The sequence below is a fragment of the Lonchura striata genome, chromosome 2 (assembly GCF_050655825.1).
Source record: "Lonchura striata isolate lonStrDom1 chromosome 2, ASM5065582v1, whole genome shotgun sequence".
NCBI classification, from domain to species: Eukaryota; Metazoa; Chordata; class Aves; order Passeriformes; family Estrildidae; genus Lonchura; species Lonchura striata.
Window position 1 is genome coordinate 132,761,242 of NC_140704.1, and position 21,771 is coordinate 132,783,012.

The 21,771-nt window shown below is 40.6% G+C and overlaps 1 protein-coding gene across 4 annotated transcripts in view; it reads right to left on the reverse strand.

Annotated features, from left to right (window-relative positions):
• The window catches only part of TRIQK (triple QxxK/R motif containing), a 138,978-nt gene that overhangs the window by 64,171 nt on the left and 53,036 nt on the right, over positions 1-21,771 (reverse strand). For 3 of the 4 annotated variants that reach the window (XM_021543200.2, XM_077782922.2, XM_085572327.1), the window contains exon 4: positions 13,114-18,059. In XM_021543200.2, the coding sequence (XP_021398875.1) occupies positions 17,946-18,059 (114 nt within the window). In that variant the 3' untranslated portion in view covers positions 13,114-17,945. Of the gene's footprint in view, positions 1-13,113; positions 18,060-21,771 lie in introns of those variants that run through there. The other variant, XR_014952995.1, reaches the window with a different exon arrangement.

A 21,771-nucleotide genomic window follows, 5' to 3' on the forward strand; every position in this document is an offset into this window, starting at 1 on the left:
AGCAGGGATGAGACAAGATGATGGCTCTGTGCTCCAATTTGTACTCCTTCAAATGCCTAAATGTTTCCAAGAATAGGCAGCATTTGCTCCTAGGAGTTCTGAGATCTACTAAAAGGGATGTGGGTGCCTCTAGGCTTAAATTACAGTGGCCTGTAGGTTTTTAAACCATATTTTTGAATTTTAGTGCCACAGTAGATGGTTAAAATCACACCAAAGATAAATAACTGGCTGTGAGAGCAATGTGTAAACAGAGGAAAATGTAAATGGAAAGGCCAGCCTAAAAGTGTATGACTTTGTGGTGTTTTCTTCTGAAGGTCCCAGCCCATATCAGTCTGTGTCACACAGTGGCTCATCAGGCCCTGCTAGACAAGGATCTGTCCTTCTGCCTTCCCACAGAGCCACTCACACAGCAACAGATATTTGTCCATGAGGGCCCAACACAAGCTCTGTACAATAAGCCTGCGGGAGTACTTGTAAGGTAGAAACAGCCAGTTCTTCTGAATTAGTGGTGGGAAAAAATACAACTGACACAGAATGAGATTTTAATGAGATGTTTTGTTTGTTTGCTGCTTTTTGTGGCGCTTCCTAATTCATTTGTCCCTCCCTTCTCGTATTTAACCACTGCTGCTAGGCAGGAAAAGACTTTGAGCTACATTAGGTGCACCTTTGACTTTCAGTACTAATCTTACTGTGAATGGGCCAGATGATTTTGGGGTGATAAAATGCCGCTACAGTTCTCAAGCCCAAATAATTTTCCCCTCAAAGAAACGGTGAAGGTCATGCTCATGTACATCACTTCCTTCACAGGCACAAAGAGCCATTAATTGCTGCCACCGATTAAAGGCGTGCGGCGCAGGCACGCAGCCCTCACCCCCGCTGCGCTGGTCCGTCTGTCTGTCCTTGTGTCAAGGGATTCACTCCGTGGCGCCCGCTTCCCGCACGGCCTGACAGCGCAGAGCCGTGTCACACACCTCAGCGTCTGCCTCAAAAAGCATCTGCACCGATCACAACACGATTATTCTTAATCCCTCCAGCTCTGGCATTTCACCTCACACCAGGAGGAAGAATAGGGGGCAGTTGCTTGGGATAAACACGAATGACTGTGGGAGATCCTCTCAGGAGCATCTCTGTCAACGAGGACATTTGCCTCATTGACAGCCCCCGCAGCCTGTGCTCTCCGCAAGAGAAATGGCAGCGTTTCAGGCTCTTAAGGGCGTGATTGATGGGTGTTGTCGGTGCCTACCTGTCAGCTCATTGCACTGACAGGAGTGAGATCCCCAGGGGAGGCAGCCGTACACGATACAGCCCAGCCTGCTGCTCAGGGAGGCCCTGATGTCCCCCCGCAGCGCTCCTGGCAGGCGGCAATCCGCTCGGCAGGACGGGGGGAGGGCAGTGAGGAGCGGGGAGCGCAGCTTCTGCTGGCAAGGGCAGTGACATCTCTCTCAGAAATACCTGGAGACGCTGGGGCTGGGCTGCCAGAGCAGCTGAGGCAGGCTGGCTGCTGCAGAGCGCTGGTTCAGCCTGGGGTTAGGGTAGATCCTGCTGCTGCAGCTGCAGCCGAGGGGACGTCAGTGGGAGAAACTTGTGGGATGCTGGCACGACTCCATGGCTTTGCATGTGCAACATTAAACACGTGCAGAGGGTTCGCAGTATGTGCTCCTGAGCCCAAGGGATGACAGAGGTGATATAACCATTTACCCCCGCCTGGAGGAATCCCCCACAGATGCCCATGGCAGAGCTGGCACACGTATGTGTGAATTCCTCACCCCGCAGGAGTCAGGCTCAATGTCATCTGACTGCTCCTCTGGTTTTGCATAGAAGAGGCTGGTCAGAAAAATAATTCATCCTGGGAACCAGGAGCTTTTTTTCTGCTTTGGGTTTGACAGCAGGAGGTTTAGGGCTATTTTTCAACATTGAAGTTTAAAGAGGATCTTTTCATCCACAAGAACATACAAAACCTCAGACCATGCACCCAGTGTTAACAGGAACAAAGCAACAGCAAGAACATCCAGCTGCCTTTCAGCTGTCCATTTGCTTTCTAGCTGTCCCTTTCTCTTCCCCACCCTCTGCCCCTCCAAACCAGCAGTGGTTAACCTTTGAGCAGCTTGACCTGCCTCTCCCCGCACCTGGTCAAATCAGCACCAATGCTCTGGCCAGGAAACCCCAGCAGGGCCATCCAAAGCCCAGTGAAGTCAGTGGAAATACTCCCACTGGCTTCAGGGGAGGCTGCAGCAAGCCCAGCCTGAACCAGAGCCATCTTTCCTTTAAAACTTTTGCTCGACAGTTTGGAGCCCGCAGTGTCTGAGCATTAATACTTTTGGGGACTTGCTACAGTGCCTGCAAGGCAAGCACTGACGTCACAGCTGGATCGCTGCTTTCAGCTGGTGCCTTGGATAACAGTCTCACAGCTTCCCTTTCCCCTCCAAATCAAAGGCAGCGGCTGCAGCTGCACAGACCAGCGAGTCTGTTTAGTTTCTGTGGGCCAACAGCCACCAGCTGTAGAGGCTGCTGTGCTTTTTGCTGGATGGGAGCTTTTAATTCCAATAGACAATGTGTACAAATATTTCCCATACCAAAATTGTTCCATATCTTCCTAAGTTAATTAAATGGTAATTTTCTAATGAGGTGGCAACAATGGCAACAACCTGTTATCAACATTCTAGCTAGTGCCCATAACTAACCGGTGAACACAGAACCCTTGCGCTGTTATTAAACTGCATTCCTATATTAATTAATTACTTTTGCAGCTGTATTATTCTGAAGCTGGACACAAATGTGGATAGTAATTAAATTTAAAAAAACATTTACATCATTTGTAGATTCCAGAGTTGCTTTGTAGAATTTATTATTTCACAGTGTTGTTATAGAAACCCCTCATGTGTTTTCATGTCTGCTGTATGCTAGTTTAGCAAGAAATGGTGAAAGGAAAACTCAGGATGAAAATGCTATTTGTTGTGGTTTAAACCCAGCCAGCAGCCAAGTCCCACACAGCTGCTAGCTCACTCCCCCACCAGCAGGATCAGGGAGAGAATCCAAGGACAAAAGGTAGAAAACCCATGGGCTGAGATAAAGACAGTGTAACAGGGAAAGCAAAAACCATGAACACAAGTAAAGTAAAGCAAGGAATTAATTCACTGCTTCCCATGGGCAGGCAGGTGTTCAGCCATCTCCAGTGGAGCTGGAGCCCATCACACATAATAGTTACTCAGGAAGACAAACACCATCAATCTGAGCATCCCCCCTTCCTCCTTCTTCCCACCACTTTATGTCCTGAGCATGATGCCACATGGTCTGGAACAGCCCTTTGGTCACATGGGGTCACCTGTCTTGGCTGTGTCTCCTCCTAACCTCCCATGTACCCTCAACTTCCTTGCTGTCGTGGCAGCACAAGGAGCAGAAAAGACTTTGGTTCTGGGTGAGCCCTGCTCAGCAATAACTAAAATATCCCTATATGATCAGCCCTGTGCTCAGCACAAATCCAAAACATAGGCCCATACCAGCCACTGTGAATAAAATTAACTCTACCCCAGCCAAAACCAGCACACTCTTCAATATACATTCAGCATAAATTAAAGTTTAAAAGTTTCCTGAGATGTGCAGTAAGAATAAAATCCTGGAGTTCAGCTGGAAGGGTGTGGATGTATCTGTCATGGCTTTATTACTCAGAAGAGGACGTAGGTGTTTACAACCTGGCAGAGTTGGAATTTATGTGCTTACATCCAAAAGAGAGATTCTGCTGTCTGCTTCAGGAGGTTTCCAAACTCTAAGCTCAGCTGCCAGTACAAAAGCTTTCCAGGCATCTTGAATTTGGGTCATACCCAACAGCTTTTTGGTGTTAAAAAGATCAAGTTGCCCAGCATCCACTTCAGACACCACCTTAGTTCAGACATAAAAATATGTTCCTCTGTTTATCTTCCCTCAGGGCTGACTTGAGCACTCCAAGAATTTCTACCAAAGAGCTCTGAAATTGGATTTTTCATAAAACACAATGGCAGTTATTGATTTATTTTGAAATATGGCTGCTGGAGTCCTCCCCTGGTCTAAGCTACTGTAGTATTTGAATGGGATATGAGAGATGCAGCTCAATGCCTTACTCTGCCCAGTCAGAGCTCACAGAACCACAGAGGGTCCTGAGTTGAAAGTGACCCTCAAGGATCATCAAGTCCAACTCCTGACCTTGCACAGGACCATCTCCAAGAGTAATACTATCTGCTCAACAGCATTGTCCAAACAATTCTTGAACTCTCTCAGGCTTGGTGCTGTGACCACTTCCCCGGGGAGCCTGTTTCAGTGCCCAACCACTCTCTGGGTGAAGAACTTTTTCCTGATATCCAACCCAAACCTCCCTTGACACAAATTCAGGCCATTCCCTCAGGCCCTGTCACTGGTCACCAGAGAGAAGAGATCAGTGCCTACCCCTCCTCCTCCCCTCACAAGGAAGTTGCAGACTGCAATGAGGTCTCCCCTCAGTCTCCTCCAGGCTGCAGAGACCAAGGGACCTCAGCTGCTCCTCATGCAGCTTCCCCTCAAGGCCCTTCACAATCCTTGCTGCCCTCCTTGGACACTCTCTAATAGTTTATTATCTTTGTTCTCTTGTGGCACCCCAAACTGCCCCCAGGACTTGAGTTGAGGCCACCTCAGTGCAGAGCAGAGTGGGACAATCCCCTCCCTTGCCTGACTGGTGATGTTGTGCCTGATGCACCCCAAGACAGGTTTGGCCTTCCTGGCTGCTGGGCCACTGCTGACCCATATTCAACTTTTCACTTATCAGGACCCCCAGAGGAACATATTCCTCTTGTGATATACTCTAATCAGAAGATTTTATCTTCCTGGAAGTCATTTTGAGATCTTCTCATCCCTTATCATAAAAGGAATAGTAATTTCCATCAGGATAATGATTAAGAGATCCAACAGGTGCTCCACTTTTGACAGAGCTGGCACCTACCACCATCAAGAGAGCATTCGGATGGTGAGGAAATGGACAAATCTTGATGGCATTGAAATTAAAAAGCCTGTTAAAAAGCCATTCCAAAGTGGTGCATGGGATTTCAGACAGGCTCCTGACTTCCACATATTCATGCCTTGCCATCAAGTGTGCTCTACCCTCCAGCACCTCCGTGTACTGTTCATGGACCATGGACACCATGGATCCCAATCAAGGATCAGTGACTGAGAAATTGCATACATCAATTGTATGTAGAGTGTTGTGATGGGTAAAACCTGCACTGGTTTTGAATCCTCTTAAATCCTGGGATTTGGATTTGGGAAACTCCAAATATTTTTCTGCCATTGGCAAGTATGCTTCAAAAGTACAAAGGACAAATTTTTCCCCACTGTTGCAGAACAGACTATGTTTATAATGAATAACAGATTTTATTAGGAATAAATTTTATGCACTATGTTTAGATAATGAGGTAATGCACTTCCACATAGAACATTTTTACAGCCATTCTCTTAATGGTGTGAATTTCATCACCAGGAACAGCAGGTGAGATGCACCTGTAAAATATTTCTTTGAGGGCTTCACAGAGCCAGTGTAATGATGTCCTTCAAAGGAATAATAAAGTCTGCCAGGAAAATTAAGACATAATGTAAAATTCATGTTAAATCTGTTTAAAACAACTTGTTTGCTGAACTCAGACAAATACCTCTGAACTGTTTTCATTACATTTACTACTACCTGAGTTAAGTAAAAAAATACAAAGCTGATAGTAAACTGTATGTCCATTCACTCTAAGAAAGAGGTAGACAATTACCTCTGCTGTATTCCTAAGACTTCTTTCTTCTCCTAATGTGGATAGAAAAATTCTTAATACTCACCCCTAGTAGTTGATGACAATGGCAGTAATAATAATGATGATTATAATAGTGAAATAATTTAAATTTAAATAAAATGTTTCCATTAAGTAATTCTACAAACTTTGCAAAAAGATGCAGTGGGACCACTTTTCTCTGCTGAAATGCAGCCACCTCTGAAGTGAATCATAACTGCTCAAATACAGGTAAGGTCAAAACTGTATGATAGATTAGGATCAGGAGAAGGAATAAGTACTATTATGTAACAATGAAATGGAAAGTATTTGAGTGCAGGTTTGTAGGAAAACAACAGCTAAAACCCCTTTGCTTCAGACAAAAGTCCTACATGGTGTTTAGTAATTATTATGTTTTTGAGTTTTGGTTCAACCTAATGGCAAAATCTTAAGTTGTGCAGTGATCCCTACACCATACTGGAGGAAGGAAAAAACCTGGCTGCGGCATACCAGCACTGTAACTTCCCAGTGTCTGTAAAACATATCCTGAGGAGGTTTCAGGAGGAAGCCTGTTGGCACCATGCACTGAATGAACTGCTTTGTAAAATGACTCCTTTCATCCCAACCTATCACTTTCATCTTAATGAATTTGGTATTATTCAGCACAGTGGATTTAATTAAAGATATTTAAAGTATTTAAATTATTAATGTTTTAATAATTAGAAATAAGTATTTTAATCAGTGACTGAATAATGTATATATATATATATATTTTTTTTTTTTTGCAAATAATGGACTAGGTTTTTTAATTTCTCTGTATTTTTAATTCAGTACTGTTCAGAAGTTGCAGGTCTGTTATACTGGCTTGTTGCAAAATATAGTGAGTGCAAAACTTCTTATTTAATGCAGCCCAAGAAAACACATGTAGGAGAAGGAATATGACACAGTCTACTAGAGCTCTGCTAAAATCTCAGTGGTGATTAGATACAGTGGTGTGAAAAACACTGGAAAAAATGACAAGTCACAAAATCACAAAAACCAAAAAAACCCCAATCACAAGCCATAAACAAAAATGTTATAATTATGCCAGAGAAAACTTACAACTTTTATACTACTAGAAATAGGACAAGATGTAATGGCATTAAATTGGAAATTGATAGCTTTTGATACTAGGAAAACATTCTTTACTGTGATGGTGGCACTCTGAGACATTGGAACAGGTTTCCCAGATAAGATGGGAAATCATAAGATGTAGATGTCCTATCCCTAGAAATGTTCTAGGCCAGGTTGGATGCAGCTCTGAGCAACCTGGTCTAGTGGAAGGTGACCCTGCTTTTGGCAGGGGGGTGTAATCTAGATGATTTTTAAGGCTCCTTGCAGCCCAAATCATCCTACGCTTCTATGCATGTGCCCACAGAGTCTCAGCACAATATCAGGCAGGCAACAAACATGGGCTAGCCTAGGAGCAGCTGGGGACAGCCCTTCAGAGACCACACACCCAAGCACACCCACAAGTAAATTTAAGATTGACATATGATGAAATGGGTCAGACAGGCTGTTGCAAAAGTCACCTGTGGTTCCACTGTTGACTGGGAGCAGACATCCTGTACATACATGGTGGCCCTTTGGTGGCATATTCACACATCTGCAACTTCATACTGCCTTCTGCTCTACAGAGACTTCTCGTGTGCCCAGTTAATGACTGTACACTCAGGATCAGTTGAGAATCAGCCTTTATCCAAACCAACTTTAAATTCCCTTCATTTCTGACCAGAGTTGGATTTAGACACCAGCCTCCTGACAACTCAGCAAATCTAGGCTCTGTGTCCCCTGTGGCTTCTGCTCATCCTGCCACGTACATTCCTGACTTGGTTTTATCTCCAGGGTATTTCTTGCTCAGATCCACTGCAGAGACCTGCCCTGTCAATACTAATACTTCCTGCCTGGAAGGCTGTTTGCAGCAGCAGGGAGCACATCAGCTGCACTGGCCCTGCAGGGACTCTGAACTCCCAGAGCAGGCAATACCACTGGGAGAAGTGTGTCATGATGGCATAACCATGAACAGACTCCTGCCTTCTCCAAAACAAGCTGCCCTGCCAGAGACACTGCACCCATCTCTGTGCCAGCCACAGTGAATCAAGCCACTATCTGCGTGGGCTTTTTTCCCCATTTAATGCAGCTGCCATATATCCAAAAAAACAAGTCATTAGGAACATAGCAGTATTAGTCAAATCAACTTTTTTTTCAGAGGGATGAAAAGCTGTGATATAGTTCACAAGTCGGGAGTGTCAGTGGGTGGGAGTATTACACAGTTTTCCAAGCTATTTTTTTCCCCTGTGAGCAAATTTTCATTCTTGCAGAGACCTCCTGCATAATTGCTGCTAAAGGTCACACAAGGTTTGTTTTTCCCAAGCTCCCTGGCAGAGTGAACTGGCCAAAGGCTTGGGATTCAGATGGAGAGGAAGTGCTGCTCCTCCAGGCCATGGCACTGCTGTGGATTTGAGGCTCTGGAATAAGAGCCTGCTTTGCTTGCTGGTTGCTTTCATTTCATTACCATCTATTCAGCCTTCTACATCACTGATTATTCCTCCACTGGAACATAGATGGCCCAAAGCTTTTTCCACTGGGTTTTCCAAAGAGGTTTCCCAAAATACTTTATTCCAGTTCCACCTCCAAGGGCAGCTGTGATATCTGCCTCCAAATAATTAAGACTAGCATCAAGTAGAGGTTTTTTACAGACTAACCTCTTTTTTTCCTCCTCATTAGCCTGGCAACTGCATCTCTCAGCCCATGCTAAGGTCAAGAAACTTTGTGAGAGGACCAACATAATACAAAATCTCTCACAGAGTCTCTGTATTCTTCAAGACTTCTGAGACACAGGAGAACTTGACAGAGCATGAATATGTTGCTGGTGGATCTGTTTTTGATAGTTGGCTGTGAGGGATGTAATAGTGGGATATCTATAGAAGTTATAATTTAATGAACTGAAAGGTTTATTTCTGCAGGTCTCTAAACCAGGGAAGTGAGGTAGCCTGGTGTTTTGTAATCCTGTTTTACTTAATTAAAGTATTCCTGTTGGCTGGGTGGAAAGATGTGTACACTGTGACTACCACATGATGAAAGGAGACATCATGAGTGTACATGACTCCTTCCTCAGACTCCATCAGAGCAAGGGCCTCTGTATTTCCTCTGGAAGAGAATTAGCATACTTCTTATTGAAATGTTTTTGGGGTTTGGTATTTTGTTTTGTTTTGTTTTGCTTTTTTTTTTAATGTTGTGTGTTTTTTTCCCCTCTCATATCCAGCTGCATCAATTTCCTGATTACAAGAATTAAATTGTTTAGTTATCTGTAATGTGCATAGACTTCTGTGAAGCTTTACAAAGAAATCTTTGCTGTTAGGCTAAGAATGGTTTATTGTAGCACCTGCAGTTCCTATTATGCTGAGTTGTTAATGAACTGAACAACTTTTCCTCCTTCTTAGCATGAGAAACACTTCTCATGATCTTACTCATGAAAAAAATTGCATTGAGGTCCTCTCATAAGTTGTCTTGGGTTTCTGCCATTGGAGGAGGGAGTCCATACGCAGCAGCATCTGGCAGAACATCTGCATCAAGTCCCTGCTGACATCCTGAGATCTGTCTGCCCAGGCTCACTCCTCCCTTGATACAGAACTTGACACATAATGTACCCCACTGCCAGACAACCTCAGCAAATATTTCTCTCTCTAAGGGAGGCTGTGTCAGTTTTTCAGTGTGTTCATCCTGTGTTACCTCATTGCTCACCTGATGGAAGACTGTTGCAGATGATAGATAAATATGATTGTTCATAAATAATACAGCTAGGATGAGAACAGTTCTCCCAGCCAGCCGGATGACACCCCTGCCCTCAGATGAGTCCTGGGGTGAAATGGACTGTTCCATCCCACCCCCCAAAAGATGTATGGCTCATCCCACACCTCTGTACCCTCCCCTAAAACATTAGTGTCTGTAACCCCATTGGATATGCCTTATCCCAACCCACCTTGAAGCTTGCCTGATAAGGAGGCTTCGAGGGGCCACGCGGTCTCTTGGAACTTCCTCCCCTCCTGGAACCTCATCCCCTCCCTTGGAACTTCCCCTCTCCTAGAGCATCCTTTTGTCTCTCCCCTCCCTCACCCTCTCAGGCCCGGCCACGTGCTGTGTCTGGGAGCACGAGGCAGGACCTTCTGCACCCCCAATAAACCTCTTTCCCCAAGAGCAAACTACAGAGATCTCTGCCTCCATCCATCAACACTGTGCTGGAGCGTGCTATTTTCCTGCAGAAGACTACTCAGTCTCTTTACAAACTGCTTAGGCTCTCTGGAAGGAACCTGATGAAGAACCTTGATCTGAGCAACCTGGAAAGCCTGATCTAGGTGCAAAGGTCAAATCTAGCCTTCTCCAGACCAATGACCAAGGAGTTTTAATTCTTCACAAATGACAGGAAAACTAAGTAACTAAGATAAACATTAATGACCATCATCACTTCCTTGCTGAAGGTCCCCATGCCAGCTCTGTAACTTTTTTGGTTGAAATCCAGTTATATTTTTTTTTGCTGCTATTCTACATCACTTCGAGTTATACATTACTGTCAATACCCTCTGGCAGACCCTTTCAAAGCAATTGAGTAACTCAATGTTTAATAAAGATAGATTAATTTTATAGTTTAAGTTCCGGGAAATACAAGATCATTTTTCATTCTGAGTTGGCCATGACAATCCTTAAACTAGTACTGGAATAGGGGGAATAATAACTTTGTGGAAATTATTCTTGAGATCTGTACTGTAAGGAATGGTGAATCAATGACATCTTCCTTTCTGTATTTGTATTATTTTTTAAATTGAACATTTGATGCCTATGCACAGCTGCAGGAATGATTCTTATTTCCAAATGCCCTTGCTAGTGGGGAATGTTTTTTCTTTCTTTTTTCTATCTGTAAAGACATATAAAACAGAATTTATCATTTTCCGTAGATAGGAATTAATTTAGGAAGAGACATTTGTTCTGTGTACAGGCGCCTAATATAGTGTAGGAGAAACACTTGCCACTGTGGGTTTGAGGGTGCTACATGCCCAAGCAAAGTGGGCTGTCTCAGATGTGCTGCCTCTCCATCACCTCATAACACTGACATAAGCCCAGTCGCAGCCGTGTGTACATGAAAGGTTGAATAATGCATGGGAACAGTCTCTTGAGCATTTATTTTAGTCCTTTCATTTGGCCTTCAGGCATTTCCCACTCCATCCTGATATCAACTTGAAAATTTTCTAAGACAGAAGGTAAAACCCACTGAAGGAAAAATTTCAAAACCGTTGCTTTTGTTGGAGTCATACATCTGATATTTCTGTGGAGAATTTACCAAATTTCATCATTGCAATCTTCAGGAAAAGTCATACATATTACAAATAATTCTTATTTTGAGGTACCCCTTAACCAAAGGGATGTAATTACCACTCTGTAACATTTCAGATAAGAAGCTATATTTGACCAAATTGTATCACTGAAAGATAAAGGCCACTCTTCTATTAATTAAAGGCAGCTGATGAACAGTTTATGAGAAAATAAAAAATTCAGATGTATTCTCATGAATAACACAGTCATGTTTATAACTTATTTTAATGTGAACTCAAAAACCTCCATGTATAAGTGCAAGGACTGTCAAATATAATTCACAAGAACAGGCTGCTCTTTAAAATAAAAATCTATACAGTGTACTGGGGGACTGCCTCCACATATATTGACTAACTTTAAATTAATTTGTGGCTTCGGCAATGATCTAAAAAAGCCACTCTACTCTCTTTTCTGTTTAGTGCATCCTATTATTACTGGAGCAGCAGAGACTGAGTGGAACAAAGGCAGAGTACTGCCTGAGAAAAGAAGTTCAAGAAAGGCTATGATTAACGAACACATAAACATAAACATGGTCACCTGCAGTCATAAGCTCTTTAGGGCAGCAAAAACCCATGATACTGTTGTTAAAACAGCCCTGCCTTAAGTAGACAAGCATAGTACCTTAGCTCATTTTAAGCTGAAGGAAGTCATCAAAAGGGAAGTAGGGAAAAACCTGAGTTTCACCATGCTTGTGGCTCTAAAGGTTCTTCAGGCAGGAAAGGCTAAATAAAGCTGCCCTGAATTCACAATTTGCTGTCCTCACCAAAACAGAAAAAGTTTTACTACATTACACAGTAATAGAGACTTGAGGCCTCTTCAGTTCCAGCCAGGTGAGAGCAGAGGAGGCAGCAGGTCACTCCTCAGCCCCTCCTTGCAAAAGGATAAGGCCTAATACTACCAAAGAGCAGTAGGCATGAGTGTGGCATTCTCTGACTGGATAGGAGTCCCACAGACATTAAGCAAAACAACTATGCAGAATAGTTTCAAAAGGACAACAAGAGACAATTTTTCTGGCACCTTCCTGAGAACCTAATAAATGAAAGTGAAAAAGCTGTGTCTCAGCTTGTATTGTGGTAACAAATCAGGCACCAGCAATGGTAGGAGATTCACCCAGTAGGTTAAACTCTGCTCTATTCTTTTTGTAGCCTGTCCAAAGCAACCCAGGACTGCAGTCCTACTCTAAACACCATCAGCTCCCCACTGAGCAGGAGAGATGCTTTTGGAGTGCAGAATCAGCAAAAGGGCTCCACTGCCATTTCCCTCCACATCCCTCCTCTCTGCTAAGTCTCACAGGAGAAGGTGCCTCTAGAGAAATGTTGTCAGTATCAGAGCATTTACATTTAACTCTGTAACAGACATACAAACCCACTATATCTTAGCATAATGTGACTTATTTATACATGGAGGCAGCAGTGACTGCTCTGACGTATATTTTGCCCCCGAACTCTGTTTCTTAAATAAACAACCCATTGGTCCAAGAAGCTGCTGCTTTGCTCCAGACACCTTTACTCCTTGTGGCCCTTTTATCATCCTATGAAAAAGAAGTTGTAGTAGCTCTGACTTGATATCAGACTTAGCTCTTCATGAACAACATGCTGACTTGTGAGGTGGTGGACTCCTGGAGGAACTGGCCATTTTGCTTCAATTTTCTTCCAGACTTGTTTCTGGAGGAAGTGCAATAGAACAATGACATCTGTTTGTCACCAAAGTACATACTCACCTCCTGTGGCTGCACTATTTTAAATTTCTACAGTATCTTTGTGAAATGGCAAGAAGAGTACTAAAGACCTTTATGTTGCTTATTTTTTCCACAGTCCAGCGAAACAAAGCTCTTTGAAGCTCATATTTGTAACTGACTTGGACATATACCTTTCAGGGAGAGTTTAGGCAAGGCATGAACTGTGGTCCAGGGTGGATAGCTTTAGCTATGGAGAATAAGACAACGTAATCAAGCCTATAGATTGACTAGTCAGGTATTTATTTAACATGCGAAACAAGTACAACAATCACAGAAGCTAGAAAAAACGGAGCACTGAAAAAGGTATTCATGCAGAATGAGTATTGTACTTGAACTATCCTCCACAATCATCAGTTAGTCTGTCCCAATATTTATATTTCATTATTACAACTGCCAAAACTGGCAACCACCAGGATTGTTGTCTCAATTAAGGACAGTAAACAGATTGTCCCATTTTTTTAAATGAAAAAATCTAAAATGTAATACTTCACAGTTTAACATGTTTATTCATTTAAACGAGCTAAAAAATAGTGGTGTGACATCTGCTTGAGAGACACTGGTACCTAACATTTTGGCTGTCTCCCCACTAATTTGATTGTGATTAAGGGGGGATAAAAGGATGAGTAGAGGATTCTGTCAATTAAATGAATTGATGAAGTGCAAAAAAAAATATTTTTTCACTCTTGGAAATGCATAGAAAGAAATACATCTACAAAAATGCATTACAGCAAACTAAGAGGGTGATGGAGAAAAGTACTGCAAAATATCTCCACTGGCTCTTTCAGGAAAAAAATATTGTAAGCATAAGATCACAGATAATCTTTGCCAATTTATTCATCTCATGGCTTCACTTCCCAAAGTGCAGGCATAATACTCTGTAGAATCTTTCAGGATGCAGTTCCAACATCACATCTCTCCTGTGTTATTGATGTGCCATGCTGTTATTTTCTTAGTCATAAGCACTGCTAATTACTATGCTACTGTAAGTAGAACTTGAAATGCGATCAAGATCCATAGTATCTTTTTTGTTGGCACTCTAACTTGCCTACTCTGCTTTTCAAGTACAGTTCTCTAAAGAAAATTGTCCTGAATGTACTTGACCTTCACCACCTGGCTCAGCTGTGCCTTACAGGGACAATCCCTTATCAGACATCACTCTGCTGGGAGCTCCTAGAAGCATTTTCCTTCTGAAAAAGGCAGCATGCAAAACTTGCCCCTAAGTAAGCAGATGAGCCTCTTCCATGGCAGCAACCTTCATGGAAGAGGCATGAACAGCTTTGTAGGGCTTTCACTGTTCTTTCCTTTAGCAGAGTTGTTCAAAACCTGTGTTTTCAAATAAAACTTTTAGGTCAGCTGCTCTAGAGGACACCTAAGTAAACAGATGAGTTTGCTCATGTTGTAGCTACTCGTAGTTATGTGTTGCAGCACAATCTCCCAGTCTACATATCCTGCTACAGACCTGCTACAGCTGGTCTGATGCAAGGAGGGAGCTGATTCTAAATCACATGATGTCTATATGATATGCAACAGTAAACTTTAACTACAGCATTCTTCAAGAAAAGTTTAAATGTATCTCTAGGGTCTATTAAGGGAAATGCTTAACTTGCCTCCTAAGCTTCCAGTAAAATAAGTTTATGGACTCTAGGTAGTAGAGCCTAGAGCCTTTCCTTGGCAATCTTCACTAGAAGCACTAGTAAAAATACCAGACTGAGGCTTCTGTCCTGAGATGGTCTACATGTTGATTCTGCTACTGAAGAATCAAAGAGAAAAGGAAAACCACCTAAGAAGATTTGTTGAGCAAAATCAATTCTGGAAGACTGTTATGCCTTCCTAGCCAGAGATTCTTCCAGACAGGATATTTGCTCCCACCCACAGCACAAGGACTCAGCATAGGCTCAGTATATCTCCTCCACAACCTCTGCTAGAAAGAAATTCAGTTTACTCCAGGAGTAGAGGGCAAGTACTGATGTATCCAGATATTCTAAAACTGCTTACTTTACAGTGCTTACTTTTGAACATTGTGCTGTTTAGATTGCTTTAATGTCCTTTCAAATGTATACATAATTCAGTGTGTTCAACATTAGTAAGAGAACCAAAATATAAAAAAGTCATTTATTAATAAAATAGACACTGAGAAACTCACAGAAAGATAAATGGTCCAAAATCCAAAAGGCATATTTCAATCTCAGTTATAATTAAGGGCAAAACAAGCAACATATCCTACTAGGAATTATTGTACTGATAAGAGAAGATGTGTATTTGCTGCAATATTTACCATGTATTTCTATATATACTGAACAGAAGTTTACCCGGTCTAAGCAAAAATAAATTTTCCAATTACATGAGAATATCCTTCTGGTACCTGAAGGAAGCCTACAAAAAAGATGGACTTTTTACAAAAGCATGTAGTGACAGCTCAAGAGAGAGTTGATTCATACTAAAAGGGAGTAAGTTTAGATTAGACATTGAGAAAACATTCTTTATTCTGAGGGTGGTTAGGCACTGGAACAGATTGCCCAGGAAAGCTGTGGATGCACCATCCCTGGAGGTGTTTGACACCAGGATGGGGCTTTGAGCAACATGCTCTAGTAGAAGGTGTCTCTGCCCATGGCAGAGGTATTGGAAATAGATCATCTTTTGCATCCCTTCTAAGCCAAACCATTCAAGGATTTAATGATTCTATGATCTTTCATGCAAATAAAAAGACCTAATCCAAACAAAGCCGAATTGCAAACTGTGCAATATGGACTCATAAGCCATACATTGGGGAAGCTCATAGAATCACATATATACACACTTCAGATTTGGTCTGATTCACAGTTATGGGAAATGAAGTATTCCTGTTGTAGGAACTTCATGTTCATAAATTTGTCAGCAAGAATTTCTTGCTTTTTAATGCAACCAATTGAGAGAGCAGATTACGAAATGACCTGCATGAAGGGAGTAACCACATATCTTTCTCAGACCATACATGACCCTGAGAGCCATATGCTGACATGAAGGAAGCAATCCTTCCAGCATGTTACAGAACATGAAAATTGCTAATGTAAAGTAACAGAACAGGTCTGCGGTTTCTGTGACATGTGGCTGGGTGCTGGTAAAGTGAAAGGCATGTCACATCCAAGGAGACAGCTTGTGATATGCTTTCCCTCCACTGGAATTTGGGCCATGTGTCAAATAATGCCTCAACATAAATTCAACATGTTGCAAGGTGTTTGGTCAACTGTGCGGCTAGTAGTGGACTGTAAGTCACATGCATACACAAATGTTAGGATTTTGTGTCTCTAACAGTCATACGTAGAAAATAAGATATATTTACATATATACATTTCTCTTTCATATATTTTTCGGAAGACTGTTGTACTCTGAATTTCCAGAGTTGATGTTTTGCATGGCAGAAAGTGAATGAAGACTATGACACATATGAAGTGGATCCTTAGAGACTCATAATGTATATAATCATAGTTACTCTATAGTTTAAAAATTAACTGTATTGATCAAAGTTTCATAAGTGGTGATAATGGGACTGTGTCAATTTAAAAGAAATATATTTTCCATTATAATATTTGCTGTGATTTGTATCCCTTTGTCTTCGAAATCACTATATGAAATCCTAGTTGGGCATCTCAGGAACAAGACAATAAATACCTCAGATGCAATTAAACCTAACATTCAGCTCTGAAATTTATGTTAATGGCAAAACCAAGCCTCAGAATTACAGAAACTTTTCTGAAAGTCAGTCTGTCTAAATTTCCTTGCAACATACAGCACCAATGGCTCTACATGTTTCGATACCAAACCTAATTGGAAATGAATCTTAGTCAAAGACTGACCACACTTTTAAGAGTATCAAAACTGAGTCTTTACATCCAAAACTCAGTTATATGCCAAACTGAGAACAATTTTGAAGTTCCCTGCAGCTGCTCTGACACACCAAATTCTTCAAGTTGCTTTTGGCTATCAAAAGGAACAAAAATTATATCTACAGTGCCTAATTTGAAAGGTACTTTGCAAGAACTGAAAGATGTAAAGGAGCCAAGATTTACCAGTTATTCGTACGCCAGGAAAAAACGTGTTTTCATATTACTTACAGCCTCTCACATTAGTTTGATGATTAAAAATTATTGTATAGCTGGAAAGGAATGTTTTTATACAACATGCTCCTAATAGGTAGAGCAAGTTGATAACAAAACCATCAGGAAGAGCATAATTAAAACACAATTTTGACTTCATATTAATAGTAGACCAATACACTAATTAAAACCAACATCGACTAAACTTTCTATTTACACTAGTTCAGACAGCACAGGAGGTAAAGAACTGTGTTTCAGAAGCATATGTGAATGTTAGAGCTTCTGTCATCCAGGTGCCATTTCTAACAGAACACATGTGTGCTGAACAGTTGGCAAAAGAATGAAAAAGATTACTGCAGATATATGGGCACACAGAATCTGGAATGACAGAAAATTAAGTCCATATAGAAGGTGACAGACTGCTTGTAAGAAGATTTCTTTTACTACAATTTCTTCCATCCTCATGCATGTGCACACATACACAAGAAAGATTAAAAGGGAGAGAAAGGATGAGGGCGTTTTGGTATATTTTAAACACAAATGAAGAAAAGACTTTTTATTTGGTACTTCTGCTTTCTTTTCAGAAAGCAACAGGAAACTAATCTGGTTATTAGGAAGCTCTGATTCCTAAATTTGGTCAAGGCAGACACTCCTGTGAAGTCAGCATCAATACCCATGATAATAGTAACACCTCGCTTTTGACATCAAAGTTCTCTGCCTGAGAAAAACATCATGTAAACAATAAACTTCATGTATTGTACTGTAGCTCCTGGCTTTGGTGTTAGACAAATACACTTGGCCAGGCATAAGTGTTCTTATTTTGGAGACCTGGAATGTGACTGATGTATTGCAAAACTTTCTTATTAATTTGGACTGCAAGAAATGGCATCATTTACTGTCTTACAGTGAAGGGACTGTGTGTTCCTATGTAGTCTTGTTGAAGCTGAAGAAATCTTGATGATAGATTCATTGCATCTGCTAGTTTTCATCTGGGTCCAGATCAAGGTCAACTTCATTGGAAACATTAAGATAAAAAAAAGCATAGAAAGCCAACAAAAATACCAGTATAGCTGCAAGGACAAGGGCAACTTCCTGTAGAAATAAAAGAAAACAAAAACCTGTTAGAAATAATACCATATTTTCAGATTAATCAGGAATAAATATTATTTCCCTTCTACAATGCACATCAAAATAACATCAGACAGAATATAATTGCATAAGGCATTGATGCTTTAATGATTTCTCTATTGTGGTTACCATTCCAAATGTTGTAGAATCCATTCACTTAATAAAGATTTTGGTGAATCTGATATACCATCAGAAAGAGGGTATTAGCTTAAAAATCTTTAGTCTTACCTATAAATAGGAGCTTTTTATATTTTTTATCCAATTCCTTCTTTTTTAAAGGAAAAGACAGAATTCACAAACCACAGTTTTGAACACAAATTTAAGTTATGAATTTACACTGTGAATTTTGATGTTTTCTAGCAATATGTTACTGCTTTTTGCCAACAAATTTGTAATTTTTTAATGAAGCAAACACAGTATGGTGGAAGTCAATGAAAATTGCTACCTCTACCTCCCAACCTCCTGGCATGCAGTACAACATGGAACTACAAACTCCTTCAGAATTGGATGAAACTTTTCTTTCTTCAGCTCTGCAATAAGGCAAAAAGCACAACAATTTGCACTTGCCTCTCTTCCCATAAAATATTGCAACTTGCTGCATCTTCCTTAATTAACATAAAAGACACTTCCAAAGTATACATGATTTATAGCAGCTTTCAGAAGCAGAAATATGTTTTTATACTACACATTATAGTCATTATGTGACTGCTATCATCTTAAGGCTGGACTCTGTAAAAATGTAATTATAGTACAATCATCCTCTTAATATTTCTTTTATTTCCTGTATTTCTTTCCTTTTTATTTATTTCAAAGACACCATATTTCTCCTTTTTAAGTTTTTATTTTTCTGTAAGGCACAGCACACTTCCTATAGTGTTGACTCTCATTTTGCCAGACAGTGAAATATGAAAGATAAATCTGAGAAAAATCCTTATATCCCTTCAGCTCACAGAAAGTATGACTCTACAGCTAACAACATCTACTGCTTGACTCCTGGTCATAATGATGAATTTTTAAAATTCTGCATTTGAGATGTTCCAAAGGTTAGTTTGTACCTCCAAATCCCGCTCTCTCTCTAAGGAAAGAAGCAAAACTTCCCCTCCAATTCTCAGCTTCATGTTAAGCTATAAAACAATTACATCAGAAGAACAAGCCCAAGAAAAAAAGTTCAGTGATTTTATAACAACTGATCTGAATTGGTAGAGAAGATGTCACATCAAACCTACTCTGTCAGCAGGACTGAAAGGAGATGCCTACACTGAACCAAGACAACAAGACACCCTTTACTTTCCAAGAACAGAACCTGTCCATCTTGTGTCCTCTAAGAGATGGCAGGCGAATTCCCAAAAATGACCATTTCTCCCCTTAGTCTAGAAGGGAGTGCAGATGGTACCTCTTTTTGTGCACTGTGGGATTAATCCTACCCAGCATCTCTAGGGTGGTGGTGGCTTTGTGACCAACATTGTGTTCACTGACATGAAGGAGTTAAAACTGTGCATTTCATTTTTTAAAGTCTAGCCCATATCTGGCATTCTTCTATAGAGCAGCATTTAATTTGCATTTACATGAATGCATTATATAGTTTATCAGAATGTCGGATCAATAATTCAACATATGCCATCTAATAAATTTTGAAATACTACTGCCTAGTTGGCATATGTTCTATAAGAGCATATTCTTTATTCTATAGAAACCTTTGCTTTATATTTTATATGGATGACTGAGATGTAGTTTAAATTTGTTTTACTACATTAAAATTGCTCCTGCAAATTTGCTGAGGCTGTTGGATACAGATTTCAACTACATTTTCCTCTTAGAATTGTACCACCCTCTGAACTTCATCCTCCTGATTTCATGATTTGATTTTTAAAAGAAGTACATCTAATTCACTCATATATTAAAGGAAAGTGATTTTTGCTTTGTTGCAGTTGCAACACGTCAGTATCTCACAAAAGGGCATGGCAGCATCAGACAGGTTTCATTTATTTCCTTGTATCCACAGCTGTGCTCCCAGACCCATCTGGCCACACAGCTACTAATCTTAAGAGGATGTAATAAACAAGTGACATACAACTGCAAGCTCCATCTGCTCAGGAGAGTGGACAACAAAACCATACATTGCAGGCACCGTTCACACTTGACACAGAGAGCAAATTCATTCCAGTATTAAAAAGTTTTTCTCTTGTTTGGATGCCACACGTCTCACTCTTTCTGCTTTACAATAGCTTTACCTTTGCCTTCCCTTCCCCCGGTCTCCCTTAAAAAATGCTGTGAATAGCAGCAGCAAACTTTTCAGGAACCTTTGCATTAAAGATTTGTTTCAAAGGAAGTGGAATTGGGAAAATCTTGAGGTTTTTTTTCTTAGGCTGCCTTGTAACTGCTTCATAGAAGCAGTTCTTTAATTCCTCTGCCTAAGTTTCACAATGAGTAACACTGTGATAACAATACTATTTTCCCTGCACAGCCATTAGGAACTGTGTGGGTGGATCATTATTTATTATCCCTGGGAATGAAAATTCCTCCTAAAACTCCAGGTTGGAGAGTTATGCAAGAACCTTAGTTTTGAGTTACTGAAAAAGGCAGAGTAACAAAAATATAAAATAAATGGCCTTACAAAGGACATCTGGCTCTTAGCTAGGGATATGCAGTCTCTTAAGAATTGCATCCAGTTTATGGACTTTTATAAGCATAAATTTTGCAAGGTAAATAGCAAATGAGATGCTGCACCACTGTACTGTATTTGCCACAACAGATATATATATTGTCATTTTAATTTGTTTTATACTTTTCAGGCTTTGCTATTTGTATTTTAAGTCATGCATAGAAATTAAGTGTTAAAATACTCCCTGCTTGGCATATATAGCTCCCTTTCTCTTGCACTTTATGGATCATCCCAATCATCCTCTGCAAAATCCATTTACTCAAAGGATTTTACCATGAATAATTAAAGAATAAAGAAAAAGTTTTATAGAAATAAACTTAAAATGATCAGAGGACCTTTTCTCCTTTTTTTTTTCTTTTATATCATGCTACAGAACACTAGAAAACAACATTTTTACTCTCAAATCCCAAAGTACAGTCATAGAAGCCTTTAAAAAGGAACAGAATTTTCTATTTTATTCTCTTACATGTAGAATAGCATATGTAGAACCCTACTGATTTCAGTTTGGTTAAGTTTTCCAGAAACTTTTCATAAAGGAAATGCATACCATTACAGCAAAATGCAGATTTAGTTCTCTTATCATTTTTTGTCATTTTTATGTCTCTCATGCCAAAATACTTGGATTATGTCCTCAAATTCACCCTGATGGAGCAAGTGGCAGAGCTGGGATCTAAACAAGATTAATCAGGAGAGGGGGCGAGGAAAAAATGTTGGCTATGATAACAGAAATCTGGACACTGTGTATGGCCCCTCATATCCTACACATATAGAGAAATATCATACTTCCAGGAAATGTTGGGGGGGGGGGGGGGTGTTACATGTTTTTTAATTGCCCTTCAAATAGAATTACACCTTTTTTACCAGAAACCTGCTTAAAACTAAGTGAGAGTACCATAAATTTCTCTCTTTGAATTGCTAAACTATCCCTTGCTCTTTCTGAAAAGAGAGGAAAAGAAAATCATGCTGACCAAGGATACCTGTAAAATACATATACAGGAACTGACAATCTTTTTA